The 14,100-nt window shown below is 48.0% G+C and overlaps 1 protein-coding gene across 1 annotated transcript; it reads left to right on the forward strand.

Moving 5' to 3' along the window:
- Positions 1 to 9,756: 9,756 nt before the first annotated feature.
- On the forward strand, positions 9,757 to 13,669 carry LOC139275593 (maestro heat-like repeat-containing protein family member 1). The gene is made up of 3 exons (XM_070892765.1): positions 9,757 to 10,200; positions 10,356 to 12,113; positions 12,251 to 13,669. Exons 1-3 carry the CDS (start codon positions 9,757 to 9,759, stop codon positions 13,667 to 13,669), a joined length of 3,621 nt encoding a protein of 1,206 aa, XP_070748866.1.
- Positions 13,670 to 14,100: the final 431 nt, after the last annotated feature.

Genomic DNA, 14,100 nt, shown 5'->3' on the forward strand with positions numbered 1-14,100 from the left:
GTTGCAATCCCGAGATTACTACTTTTGAGGTCCTACTTTTTAATTTAGCTCCTAGCTCCTTAAATTCGTTTCGTAGGACCTCATCCCTTTTTTTAACCTATGTCGTTGGTACCAATGTGCACCACGACAACTGGCTGTTCTCCCTCCCTTTTCAGAATGTCCTGCACCCACTCCGAGACATCCTTGACCCTTGCACCAGGGAGGCAACATACCATCCTGGAGTTTCGGTTGCGGCCGCAGAAATGCCCATCTATTCCCCTCACCATTGAATCCCCTATCACTATTGCGCTCCCACTCTTTTTCCTGCCCTCCTGTGCAGCAGAGCCAGCCACGGTGCCATGAACTTGGCTGCTGCTGCCCTCCCCTGATGAGTCATCCCCCCCAACAGTACTCAAAGCGATGTATCTGTTTTGCAGGGGGATGACCACAGGGGACCCCTGCACTACCTTCCTTGCACTACTCTTCCTGCTGGTCTTCCATTCCCTATCTGGCTGTGGACCCTTCTCCTGCGGTAAGACCAACTCACTACACATGATACTCACGTCATTCTCAGCATCGTGGATGCTCCAGAGTGAATCCACCCTCAGCTCCAATTCCGCAATGAATAAGAGGGGATCTCATGGAAACCTCTAAAATTCTGACAGGATTGCACAGGTTCGATGCAGGAAGAATGTTCGCGATGTTGGGGAAGTCCAGAATCAGGGGTCACAGTCTAAGGATAAGGGGTAAGCCATTTAGGACAGAGATGAGGAGAAACTTCTTCACTCAGAGAATTGTGAACCTGTGGAATTCTCTACCATTAAAGTTATTGAGGCCAGTTCGTTAGATATATTGAAAAGGAAGTTAGATGCGGCCCTTATGGCTAAAAGGATCAAGGGGTATGGAGAGAAAGCAGGAATGGGGTACTGAAGTTGCATGACCAGCCATGATCATATTGAATGGTGGTGCAGGCTCGAAGGGCCGAATGGCCTACTCCTGCGCCTATTTTCTCTGGTTCTATGTAACACAACACCTTCCCCACTCACCACAAAACCATCCCCATTTACTGCCACAACCTCTGCTGGTAAATCCTGTCACACCAGTTTCCTGCCAGGAGGATGAGATTAAAATTTCCCCGTTCCCATATGAAATCAGCTGCCATTAAGGAGGTGCATCTCTTTAAATTTGAGCTGCAGTCAACTTTCTCGCATTCCGCATTTTATCAGCTACTGTCGTAAACCCAAAATGATATCAGGATGTTCTGGTAATGATTGAAATGAGCTGATCATGCTCACTGTGGGCAATCAGCTTAATGCCCCTTTAGCCAGCTTTACGCTAACATCTCACCATTCTCTCGTCCATTTCATCAGTTTCACAAAGTGGGCCACTCTAGAGTCCAGGATATGGGGAAATGAATCAACATTTACATAGAATTACTTAGAATTTACAGCACAGAAACACGCCATTCAGCCCATCAGTTTTATGCCGGTGTTTATGTTCCACATGATGACTTTAATGGAGAGTGAGACTGGGCAGGGTGCAAAACCAGCGTTACACCAGATCCCGTCAGTTTCCCGATGGACAGCTTAGAGTAAAGTTGCCCCCAATGTATCTTTGGTTTGTGATTAACCCCAGCTAGCCTCAAACAGCTTGCAGTTCTTATATGCGCACTCAACCCAGGCCCTGCATCACCCCCCACATTGTTACTCAGGAGGTTATGTCACATGACATCACAGTGACAACCATGGCAACACAGAGGGAAGTGGGTTTCACCAGTAGCTGAAGTGCAGATGCTGAAAAGCTCTCGACAAGTAAGGTACAAGTTTGTTTAAACCTTACCAAAGTCTTCAAAATCTGTGTAGATCAACATCATTTGTTAACGCAACTCAGTTTTTAATCACATCAGGAACTGTGGAGCTCAAAACTATTGCTTTCCAGAGTTCAGTTTGTAAATAGGTCCGAATCTGTTATGATCAAAATCATTTGTTTATAGAATTAAGTTGTTAAAGTAATCAAATTCGAAGGAAGGTATAATTCTTCAAAATATCAGGCAAAAGTCATCGAAGAGACAAAGAATGACTTCAGACGGTGAGTAAATAAAAGAAGGAATCTTTAGTTGAGAATTAAAATGGTTTAACAGTGAGATTTCTCTTCAGATTGAACAGGAATAGTCACAGCAAATAAAACAAGGTCAGGGAAATGGGACTGAAGAGCCAGCAATGCCTCCTTGCTCGCTCATTTCCATGGGAACGCTAGTAGGCCATGGGCCAAGCCCAGGTCCACCATTTGGGGAAGGCCCAGGTAATCCTGGAGTGATGTAAATGGGTCTTTGGCCAGTGTTCATCATCTCCCCTCTTACTTCCATCATTAGCAGCTGGGGAAAATCAGCCCCTTAATCTCCATGCGTCAGAAGGCATCTAATATACATTGTTGAAAAAAACAGAGCAGCAGGTAGAGTAATAAGAACACAAGAAATAGGAGCAGGAGTAGGCCATTTGCCCCCTCAAGCTTGCTCCGCCATTCAATAATATCATGGATGATCTGATCTTGGGCTCAGCTCCACTTCCCTGCACGCTGCTCATAACCCTTCAACCCCTTATCACTCTGTCTATCTCCACCTTAACTATATTCAATGATCCAGCCTCCACAGCTCTCTGGGGCAGAGAATTCTACAGATTTACAACCCTCTGAGAGAAGAAATTCCTCCTCAACTCAGTTTTAAATGGGCGGCCCCTTATTCTGAAACTATGTCCCCTAGTTCTAGATTCGCCAATGAAGGGAAACATCCTCTCTGCATCTATCTTGTTGAGCCCCCTCAGTACCTTATGTGTTTCAATAAGATCACCTCTCATTCTTCTAAAATCCATGAGTATATGCCCAACCAACTCAACCTATCCTCAGAAGTCAACCCCTTCATCTCAGGAATCAACCTAGTGAACCTTCTCTGAACTGCCTTCAATACAAGCATATTCCTCCTTAAATAAGGAGACGAAAACTGAACGTAGTACTCTGGGTGTGGCCTCATCAATACCCTGTACAGTTGTAGCAGGACTTCCCTGCTTTTATACTCCATCCAATAAAGGCCAACATTCCATTTTCCTTCCTGATTACTTGCTGTAACTGCATCCTAACTTTTTGTGTTTCATACACGAGGACCCCCAGATTCCTCTGTACTGCAGTACTTTGTAATTTCTCTCCATTTAAATAATAATTTGCTTTCTTATTTTTCCTGTCAAAGTGGATAACCTCACACCTTCCCACATCTTACTCCATCTGCCAAATTTTTGCCCCTCACTCAGCCTGTCTATATCCCTTTGAAGATTTTTTTGTGTCCTCACAACTTGCTAACCCACCCATCTTTGTATGATCAGCAAACTTGGCTACATTACACTCGGTCCCTTCATCCCTTTATAATGGAAGGTTCATATAAAATGAGCCCTAATTAGAGGAGTATCCATTGGAATTCAGTCTCGAAGGCAGAACAAAAGAAGAAATTGAATCAAAAACCAGGAACCAAAGAGCATTTATGAGAGGTGCGGCAGTCGATTTTGAGAGACACCAGGCCCTGGTGAGCCCGCACACAACCCAGTGGGCAAAGCTCTGGGGTCGGCCATGTACGGAGGGTGGGAGGCAGTGTGGGTGGAGAGACAAGTGGGCTTGGTGAGTGCACAGCTTCTGCGGGTCGATGGGTGGGCGAACAGGTGGGGCAGAAAACAACTCTGCACAGGCAGGCCCCATCCAATTGTCTGGTCCTGAAGATGCCACTGCCTAAATTACCTGCTTTAAACATTGAGGGTACATTTCATGTTCAGGATGGCCAGCGGCAGTGGAGGGCACGAGGCAAATTGCAACTGGGAGATTGACAGTCCGACTGGATCTGGCACAGGATTCCCAATGGATGGCTTAGAATAAAAATGGCCCCAATGTATCTCACGTCTGTGCTTAACCCCAGCTAGCCTCAAACAGCTTGCAGTCCTTATATGGGCATTCAACCCAGGGTCTGCATCACCTCCACATTGTTACTCGGGAGGTTATGTCACATGACATCACAGTGACAACCATGGCAACACCAGTAGTTGAAGTGCAGATGCTGAAAAGCTCTCGACAAGTAAGGGGCAAGTTTGTTTAAACCTTACCAAAGTCTTCAAAATCTGTGTAGATCAAAATCGTTTGTTAACGCAACTCAGTTTCTAATCACATCAGGGTGTGGAGCTCAAAACCATTGGTTTCCAGAGTTCAGTTTGTAAATTGGTCTGAATCTGCTGTGATCAAAAATTGATTGTTTACAGAATTCAGTTATTAAATTAATCAAATTCTAAGGAAGAGATAATTCTTCAAAATATCAGGCAAAAGTCATCAAGGAGACAAAGAGTGACTTCAGACTGTGAGTAAACGAAAGAAGGAATCTTTAGTTGAGAATTAAAATGGTTTAACAGTGAGATTTCCCTTCCATTGAACAGGAATAGTCACAGCAAATAAAACAACACTGTACTAGGCTGCACGAACATCCTTGCGGCTCTGCACATGTGCGCGGTTTCCCGGAGCCGCACATGCACAGTACCCAACAGTTGCAGCATGCACCCTGGGCCACGCTTTCCTCAGATCCATAAGGAGTAGGACAGTGGATCCGTTGGTGGCCGGGGGGGGTGGGGGGGGGGGTGGTGAGAAAGGATCGAAAGGTGAGAGAGAGAGGGAATCAGAGGCGGGGGGGGGGGTGGAGGGGAGGTGAGGGGGGGGAGTGAGAGGAGGAAAGAGTGAGGAGATTGGAGGGAGAGAGGGAGTGAGAGAGAAAGAGGAGGGTGAGAGGAGGGGCAAGATAGGAGATTGGAGGGGGGTGACAGAAAGGAGAAATTTGAGGGAGAAAGGGAGTGGGAGGAGGGGAGAAAGGGGGGATGAGAGAGGGGGGAGTGAGAAGAGGGGAGAGAGAGGAGATTGGAAGGAGAGAAAGAGTGGGGAGTGAGAGGAGTGGAGAGAGAGGAGATTGGAGGGAGAGAGACGGTGTGAGAGAGAGAAGGGGGAGTGAGGAAATTGGAGGGAGAAAGGGAGTGGGAGGAGGGGAGCGAGAGGAGATTGGAGGGAGAAAGAGAGGGAATTGTCGGGGAGAGGGAGAAGAAATTGGAGGGGGGAGAGAGAGTGGGAATCGGAGCGGGGAGAGAGGGAAGGAATCGGAGGGGGAGAGAGAGAGGGAATCGGAGTGGGAGGGGAGAGAGTGGGGATCAGAGGTGTGAGAGAGAGTGAGAATCCGATGGGGGAGAGAGGGAAGGAATCGGAAGGGGGAGGGAGAGTGGGAATCGGAGAGGGAGAGTGTGTGGGGATCGGCGGGGGGAGAAAGAGTTGGAATTGGAGGGGTGGAGAGAATTGGGAGGGGAGAGGAGGTCGGGATCTCGGAGGGGAGAGAAGTTCAGGAAATCGGTGAGGTAGAGCACTGAGACCACAGTGGGGATGGAGGAAGAACATGATCCAGGTCTGTAGGGTGGGGGGCGGGGGTTGCGGTGGGATAGTGAGACGGATCATGTTCTTCCAACCCCACTCCCTTTACACTCGCATCACGTTCTCCCTCAACTTCCCCTAGACCTGGTTGACTTCTTGGAATGTTTGGTGCCTTGGTGACAGCATTGGACTGGACAGAATCCAGAAGTCATGACACTGTCACTATTCACTTCATACCCAATAAATCTGTTGACGATGCGTGACCCACACACAATGCTCCATCTATGGGATGGAGGGAAGGGAGAATGGTGGAACAGGCTCAATGGGCTGAATGGCCTATGCCTGTTCCTGAGCCCCTTCCGAACACATTATTTAAAAATAGTTGACTAAATGATCAGGATCAGCCATTTCATAGCTGTGCTGTTCCTGGATCCACCCGGGGTCCGTGATTGGCTCAGAGTCCCATCCAATTGCACAGTCCTAAAGATGCCGCTGCCCAAATTTCCTGCACGAAACATTGAAGATACATTTTCCATTCTGGATGTCCAGCGGCAGTGGAGGGCACGAGGCAAATTGGAATCGGGAGATAGCCAGTCCAACGGAATTTGGCATGGGATGAGTTTCGTTTCAATTTCCTGCCATACGTCCTTTTCCCTCGCCTGTCTCTTCTTTGTATCTGCCCTAAGTCTCCCTTTGTAACTCAAAGCTCATCCCATGAGCCTTCATCGGGTTTTCATCATTCACTCACAACCAGAACCCCTTACCCACACAGCACAACCCATTCCCCACTCTCCACCATAACTCCTTACCCACACAGCACAACCCATTCCCCACTCTCCATCACAACCCCTTACCCACAGAGCACAACCCATTCCCCACTCTCCATCACAACCCCTTACCCACACGGCACAACCCATTCCCCGCTCTCCATCACAACCCCTTACCCACACAGCACAACCCATTCCCCGCTCTCCATCACAACCCCTTACCCACACAGCACAACCCATTCCCCACTCTCCATCACAACCCCTTACCCACATGGCACAACCCATTCCCCGCTCTCCACCACAACCCCTTACCCACATGGCACAACCCATTTCCCACTCTCCATCACAACCCCTTACCCACACAGCACAACCCATTCCCCACTCTCCATCACAACCCCTTACCCACATGGCACAACCCATTTCCCACTCTCCATCACAACCCCTTACCCACACAGCACAACCCATTCCCCACTCTCCATCACAACCCCTTACCCACACAGCACAACCCATTCCCCGCTCTCCACCACAATCCCTTACACACACAGCACAACCCATTCCCCACTCTCCATCACAACCCCTTACCCACACAGCACAACCCATTCCCCACTCTCCAGCAACCTCATTCCACGCTCACCATCAGTCTCTGTAGGTCAATGGGTGGGCGAGTAGGTGGGGCAGAAAGGAACCCTGCACAGGCAGGCGAGCAAGCTGGCAAGCACAAGGGATGGGTGAGCAACGGGGCAGGAAGCCCTAACATGGGTGGGGAGGTCTGGAAGCACTTGAAGGTGTAGAAGCACTGAGGATGGCCGGGTTGGTTTGACAACTCACACAACACAGAAGGAGGGCATTTGGCCAATTCTGCCTGTGCTGGGTCTTTGAAAGACCTATCCAATGAATCCCATTCCCCTGCTCTTTCCACATAGCCCTGCAACATTTCCCCTTCAAGTCTTTATCCAATTTCCTCTTGAAATTTCTGATTGAATCTGCTTCCACCACCCTTTCAGGCCGTGCATTCCAGATCACAACTCGCTGCGTAAAAAACGTTTCCGCATGTCGCCTCTGGTTCTTTTGACAATCACTTAACTCTGTGTCCTCTGGTTAGCGAGCTTTAGCCACTGGATACAGCTCCTCCTTATTTACTGTGAAAACATCTCTGTTAGATCTCCTCTTAACCTTCTCCAAGGAGAACAATCCCAGTTTCTCTCATCTCTCCACGTAACTGAAGTCTTTCCTACCTGCTACCATTCTGGTAAAAGTCCTCTGCAGGATTCGGCAGGATATCTGTAGCATTGCACCAGACGGCTAGAAACCTGTCACACAGGAGTGCTGACAGTGGCCGCAGAGCAAAACTCAAGCCCCAGGCTCATGGCAAAACATCGGCTTCATGGCACAACATTTCTGGGAAAATTGGAAAATATTTAGCAGATTTTTAATGTTTTTACATATTTGTTCTGTTATAAATTGTGACGTTTACCTGGGAGTAGCTGATTTGTTTCTGTGTAGAATTGATTATTATTATTCTGATTGGTAAGCTATGAAGCGCTTGAATTGTGATTTGTTTACATTTTGTGAATATGATATTCGAGTGAGTGAAGTGTGAGAGTGACACAGAGAGTGATTCCGGACACATGACACTGGAGGGACCTAGGAGAGTCTAGAGGGACTGGGGAGGATCTGGAGGGATATAGGAGCATCTGGAGGCACTGGGAAGGGTCTGGAGGGACTGGGTAGTGTCTGGGGAAGGTCTGGTGAGGGTCTGGGGATGATGTGGAGGCACCTGGTGGGTTTGAAGGCATTAGCGAGTGTCTAAATGCAATGGTGATGGGCTAAAAGCATTGAGGAGGGTCTGCAGACTCTGATGACTCCCAGGATTGGGAGCTGTGGGAGAAGGCCCTGGCTTCCAGCAATTCTAGCAGGCTGTCTGATTTCAGGAGAAAGGGGCATCCTGGAGCACAGGGGACGGGTTTCCGAGTTCAGGATCACAGTGGGATCCAGGATATCAAAGTTTTGAACTGTTTATTCTGGATGACTTTGGTCTTGAAGTTGGGACGTATGGCCCACGTTTTCGAGGTGCTACATGGCCTTCACGATCCCCAAAATACCAGGCAGGAAGCAGGCACACAATTCCGAAAGGTCCGCCATGTTGGCTGTAGATGACAAACCAGGCCACCTTCTCTCAATTTGCCCTGGTACACCAATGGAGCATCAGAACAGCTGATGGGCTGGGACGGATACCACTCATATTGGAGAATCAGCAATCACACACCACTCCCGTACTCTCAGACACACCACATTTCACATCACTCACCATCTCCACTCTCACACACCACTCCCGTACTCCCAGATACACCACATTCCCCATCACTAACCATCTCCACTCTCACACACCACTCCCATACTCTCAGACACAGCACATTCCCCATCACTCACCATCTCCACACTCACACACCACTCCCGTACTCTCAGACACAGCACATTCCCCATCACTCACCATCTCCACTCTCACACACCACTCCTGTACTCTCAGACACAGCACATTCCCCATCACTCACCATCGCCGATTTCACACGCACTCAAATTAAATCTCTCACTTCATTCACAAACTACTTGCTGCACTATATACACCTTCAATCACAGCAATCCACCTCCACTATTACTCACCTCAACCAACATGTCATCTCAGGAGAGGTCCACCACTACACAGAAAGAAACCTTGGGTCTAGCACACGTCTGCCTCACACCGGACTCCCCACTTTGTAATCGATGCAAAATATTGATAGTAAAGAAAGCCAATCATTGGCACAGAAAAGGTGAACCTAAAATATTACACTACGTGCTGTCATGCCAAGTGGAGAAAAAGAGATGTAATTAAAATGAATGAAAAGTGCATTCCTTACTCAAAGAGTGATCAATATTTGGAATAATGCACCAGCTAAGGGGATGAATTCAATTAATGGAGGAGTTCACCATAAAGTTGGTTGCTAGGCTGGGATAGCTGGGATAGTGCTTAAGTCAAGGCATCAAATGGAATTTACTTCTGTCCTTATACCCCTGCTATAGTGATATTACAAATTGCAGAGAAACCAACCGAGACCCCAAAAATGTCACAGCAACCAACTGGAAGAATTGGCACTTTCTTGATGGCTCTGTTAAAGAGACTGGTCGATAATGATAACAACATTCGACGAGGAATATCCCAGACTATATATAGACTGGGACATCATTGGCCAGAATATGTCCTCCTCACTTGCCGTCACTACCTCTGGGACCGTGTCTGGCTCCGGGATGAAGAGAGCACAATCATTCTGAACACTATGGTGATGATCGTCCAAGACAATCTCAGCTTCATTCAACACCATGTGGCTGACTCTCTCATCGTTATGGCTTACCTCAGAGCGACCACGTTGATCAAGGCACACAAGCAAAGCCAGGAAGCTGCATGTAGCCTCCTGGTTGCCATTGGCTTAGGATTTACACAAGAAGTGCTGGCGGTTACCTTGGAAGATATGAAGAAAGGGTATCATCCCATGTTTATATGATCAAAACATTGATAAGACTGTCATCAGCCCATGTCCATGGGATGGTACCTTTAATCAAGCCCATCCTAGAGGTTATGATGCCAGTGCTGATGGATGTCACATTCGACTACCATAAATCAGTGTTTGCCGCAGCACTGGGTGCTTTCAGCAAGAACATCCTACTCTACATGGATGATATAGAGAAGCGGCCACAGACAACAGTGACTAAAGAATCCTTCGCCAATGAGATGGACATTGCCTATGATTTGCTTTTCAACAAGTGGCTTGAGAAGACGGAGTCACCATTAAACATCATAAAAGTGGAAGCTCTGGGTTACTGCACCACCTTGATGCCCAAAGACAGCCTAGAGATAGAACTGCCGAGATTAATTCCTGGAATCCTGCTTCTCGACAAATTTCAGTCTGAACACCTTGTTATCACCCGTAGTCTGTGTCAGATTGTAGCTACTGCCATCAATATGGGAAGTAAAAGTCTGGGAACACAGGTAGAGGATCTACTTAACAACTTGCACAAACAGTTTTGTGTTCCAGTGGATTGTGATAACCGGCTCGCTGCTGAGAATCACAATCAGATCCTTGGCTGCTACACTGTTCTGGCCCAAGATCATGCCGACTCACTCATCGAATTCCTCTCTGCCAGCTGGAAACCAAGAATCCACAAACCAGACTGGGAACACTAAGTGTCCTCAAGCAAATTATCAGGGCTGTCCCTTCACAGCTGGAAAGGAGGAAGGTCCAAATTGTGGCTGAGCTGAAACTGGTGCTTCTAGACAACAACAACAATGTCAAGAAGCTGATTGTGGAGACAATTGCTGCCATGGCCCTCGAAGGTTACCTAGATCTAGAGGGAGGACGAATAATGGTGGAGTTTGTCATGAAACAATATGTTCTCTGCACCGACTCATGTAACCAAATCCCATTGGATATTGATGAAGATCAGGTTACCCATGAAGACTTGAGTCGAATATGTGAAGTGATGATGTTCACTCTGACAGCTCTGGAGAGTATGGAGGATGTACTCTGGCCATTCCTGCTGCACATTACCTTGGCTCAATACACCAAAGGACTAACAATGGTCTCTCCGTGTTTAACACAACTTGCGAAGAAGAAGCTGCAAGCCGGAGATGAGAAGTATTTCCTCATTTATAAACAACGTACAAATTTCCCCAATCCTCAGGCACTGCTGACCCTGCTTCTGGTTATAGCGGGTTGTCCCTGTGAGGGAGAAGGCCGGGGTGCTGCTGCACTGAGGCTGCTACAGGCCATGAGCCTGAATATTCATGCAGCAACAGTGCAGAGGTGGGAGGAGGAAATTCCATTGTTAGTTAATAACTTGGTGGAGACTTCAGAGAAACCCCTGTCCCAGCAAGAATGGGAGGAGAGACTCATCCTGCTGTTGTCCAAAACTCTGGAAACAATTGATGACGAGCAGTGGACATGCCAGTTGATTGATGAAATAACCCAACAGATCTCAATCTCCCACAGTTATCCACAACAGAAGGGGTTTCTTTACAAATGCCTTGGGATGGTGCTACATCACTCAGGTAGCACAGATATAAAGAGGAAGATTGGACAAATGCTGCAGAGTGCTCAGCACAGGGAGGCCGTTGAGAGAGAGGGTGTGGCTGTTGGAATTGGTTTCTGCTCTATCACCAACTTTGAAGCCACCTTCAGCAGCCTCATGGATTATAATAACTTAAACCTCCTGAAGAAGTCCAGAAGTTCCCTCCATGTTGATAAGGATGAGTCTGATCTTGAGGTGGACAATGCTGAGAGCACACTGGTCCTTTGCTCTGGATATCTGGAAATCAATGCTCCACCGGATCTTTTATTATCACAAACAGAGAACCACATTCTGCCACTTTTAAATGACCAACTCAGCCAGCTTGGACAGAGGTTAAAGGAAGAATCCCAGGACTTGACTCTGACCTTCAGCCTTATAAAGAGCGTGACCCTGATAGCCAGAGCAGTGCAGTCCAGTAGTCGGACATTCCCTTCGAGTTTCAGCAGGAAAAGTGAGCTACTGAAGTACATGCAACAACTTATCGAGGCTGAGCCAACAGAGCTGCTGCAGACTCCTATTCGGCCGTTGGCAATGAATGCCTGCCTGCACCTTGTCCAACTGAACCCACAGCTAAATGAAGCTGATCAATGCCAGTTAATTAAAAGCTGTTTGAGGAGTATTTTCAGTTTAGTTCCTGTGGACCCCAACCAGGACCAGGACGGGACACCTCTTAACCCAGGAGGAAGATATCTTTACTCTGATAGTGTGGCTGCTCTCTACTGTCTCCTGAAACAACTTTTGCTTCAGAACCTGTCCCCTGAGGGTCTCCAGACCATATACAAATATGTGGAAACATGGATAATATCACCGCGGGATTATGAAAGAGAGCGAGCAGTAGACATGACTCGAAGCTGCTGACATTCTACTGGCAGGAGCTTGATGCTGAAAATATAATGGCACCGATTGACTTGGGGGCTGTAGTTGGTCAGCTGCTGCCACGATGTGTTGACCCGTTGCTTACCTTACGGCAGAGGGCCATGGACTGTTTGTACATCCTACTAAAGATCCAGGCATGTTCTGAAGGTGTGAATCCAGATGAGCAATATGAGCAGGAAGGGATTCTGAGAAGAATTGACCAACAATTGGTGAGCACAGACACCACAGTCCTCTTTAAAGGATGCTCTGAGCTCGCACAACTCATTTCCCAGCACTTGCCCCGGGACCAGCTGGCCAACCTGCTCTTTATGCTCTTCAAAGGGCTGGTTGACCACCAACCCAGCTCTTCCAATGCAGCTGCTGTTACACTGAAAGCTGTGGTAAAGCGACGTGGCCTTGAGCTGGAGGATCAACTCTCAGAGATCCTCGAGGCACTGCACCTTCAAATGGCAGCAATCACACAGCAGGAAGTGACACTGACAGTTCTACAAACCTTCACTCTGCTCACTTCCCAGCACCTGCCAGCCGTTGTGCGTTGTCTCCTCATGTTCCCTGTGGGCGAGTGCACCAGCGCCATCTGGAGGTCAGTAGCAAAGAAGACCCAATTGGCTGCCACTTCATTGAAACAAATGATGCAATACCCGAACAGATCGGTGGCATTTAGTGAAAGGAGCCATTCAGTGACAGAGGACGAGAGCCCTGATCCTCGGGCTGTTACTTGCGCTGTGTACGAGATGGTCTCAGAGCCAGAGTCTGCAGAGGCTGTAAACACCTTGTATTCTGACTTATTCACTGCTCTGTTAACACATCTCGGTTCCTCCATCTATGTGAATGTGCCTTCTGACTTTATTCCTTGCTGCGAATTGGAGCAGTCAGAAAACCCATCAACAACAGCAGTGTGCAGAAGCCGAGAGCTTTGCCTGTCCTCAGTAGAGACTCTCAGGGCCGTGCTGAATCGAGCGCACAATGAAGTGGTGGTAGATTTTGTCCAGGAGAAGGGAGGCTGGGATTTAATGTTGGACCCACACACCCACCACAAGGGGATTGCTCTGCTCGCTAGAGCGATGAGCTTGTTCAATGAGCACCAGCTGGTTGGGATTGTGGTGGATCTAGCACCTGTCCTGTCAACTACACAGGTGGACCAGAAAGCCACTGTGGCTGCCTTCTTTGCTGAACTTTTAAAATGTACGTCCATCTCCCACATGTTACTCACTAACACCCTGGTGGATAGCTTGCTCATGGGTCTACTGGATTCGACTCTGGCTGTCAGGTTGCTCTGTATTAGGGGGCTGGGGAATATTCCAATTGGAGTACCTGGACTGATGGAGAGACATGCTTCAGACCTGTTGGCTGCAATGAGTAACATACTGCAGGGCAAGGATTACCATGAAGAGGAATTCATGACTGAAGTGACATCAACTCTCTCAAAGATCTTGGACCAGTTCAGTGTCAATGCTATCGGACCCATTTATATTGAACTAACAAAAGGAATTCGATCTTTCTTTGAATTCTAATCCACTCAGGTTCGTGCTGCCGCATTTACCGTGTTTGGCACTTTGGCCAAATGTGGATACGGACATTCAAGGGCTTCCTTTATGGAACAGATCCACCTGAACCTGGTCAGTTTGTTGCTACACCTGAATGAAAAGAGTGAGGAGGTACAAAGGGCCTGTCTTTTAACATTGTGCTCGGTCGCCCCAGATATCGGCTCACAGAGTGTTTGTGCAATAATGCAGGAGCATTCGTGGGAAGGCAGCCTGAAGTATGAGGAATTTTTGAAAGTACTTTCCTTACAACTCATCAAAGATTTCCCCAGCAGGATCAACTCATATATAATGTGCTGCAGCTCCTTCCATACATGGGGCCTCGTCTCCGAGGGGATGCGGTCTTCTTAAGAGTCGTCCTTTGTCAAATTCCACAGGAGCCGGCCCAGAGGAGGACATGG

Source organism: Pristiophorus japonicus, chromosome 11 (assembly GCF_044704955.1).
Source record: "Pristiophorus japonicus isolate sPriJap1 chromosome 11, sPriJap1.hap1, whole genome shotgun sequence".
Classification (NCBI taxonomy): Eukaryota; Metazoa; Chordata; class Chondrichthyes; family Pristiophoridae; genus Pristiophorus; species Pristiophorus japonicus.

What these genes read in the sequence shown, in the direction of transcription:
- LOC139275593 (XM_070892765.1), top strand. Translation starts at nt 9,757, where the DNA reads ATGGTACCTTTAATCAAGCCCATCCTAGAGGTTATGATGCCAGTGCTG. An exon ending in GTAAAAGTCTGGGAACACAG is followed by an intron (nt 10,201 to 10,355) that starts GTAGAGGATCTA and finishes CCTCTCTGCCAG; the next exon opens with CTGGAAACCAAGAATCCACA. An exon ending in ATTATGAAAGAGAGCGAGCA is followed by an intron (nt 12,114 to 12,250) that starts GTAGACATGACT and finishes ACCTTACGGCAG; the next exon opens with AGGGCCATGGACTGTTTGTA.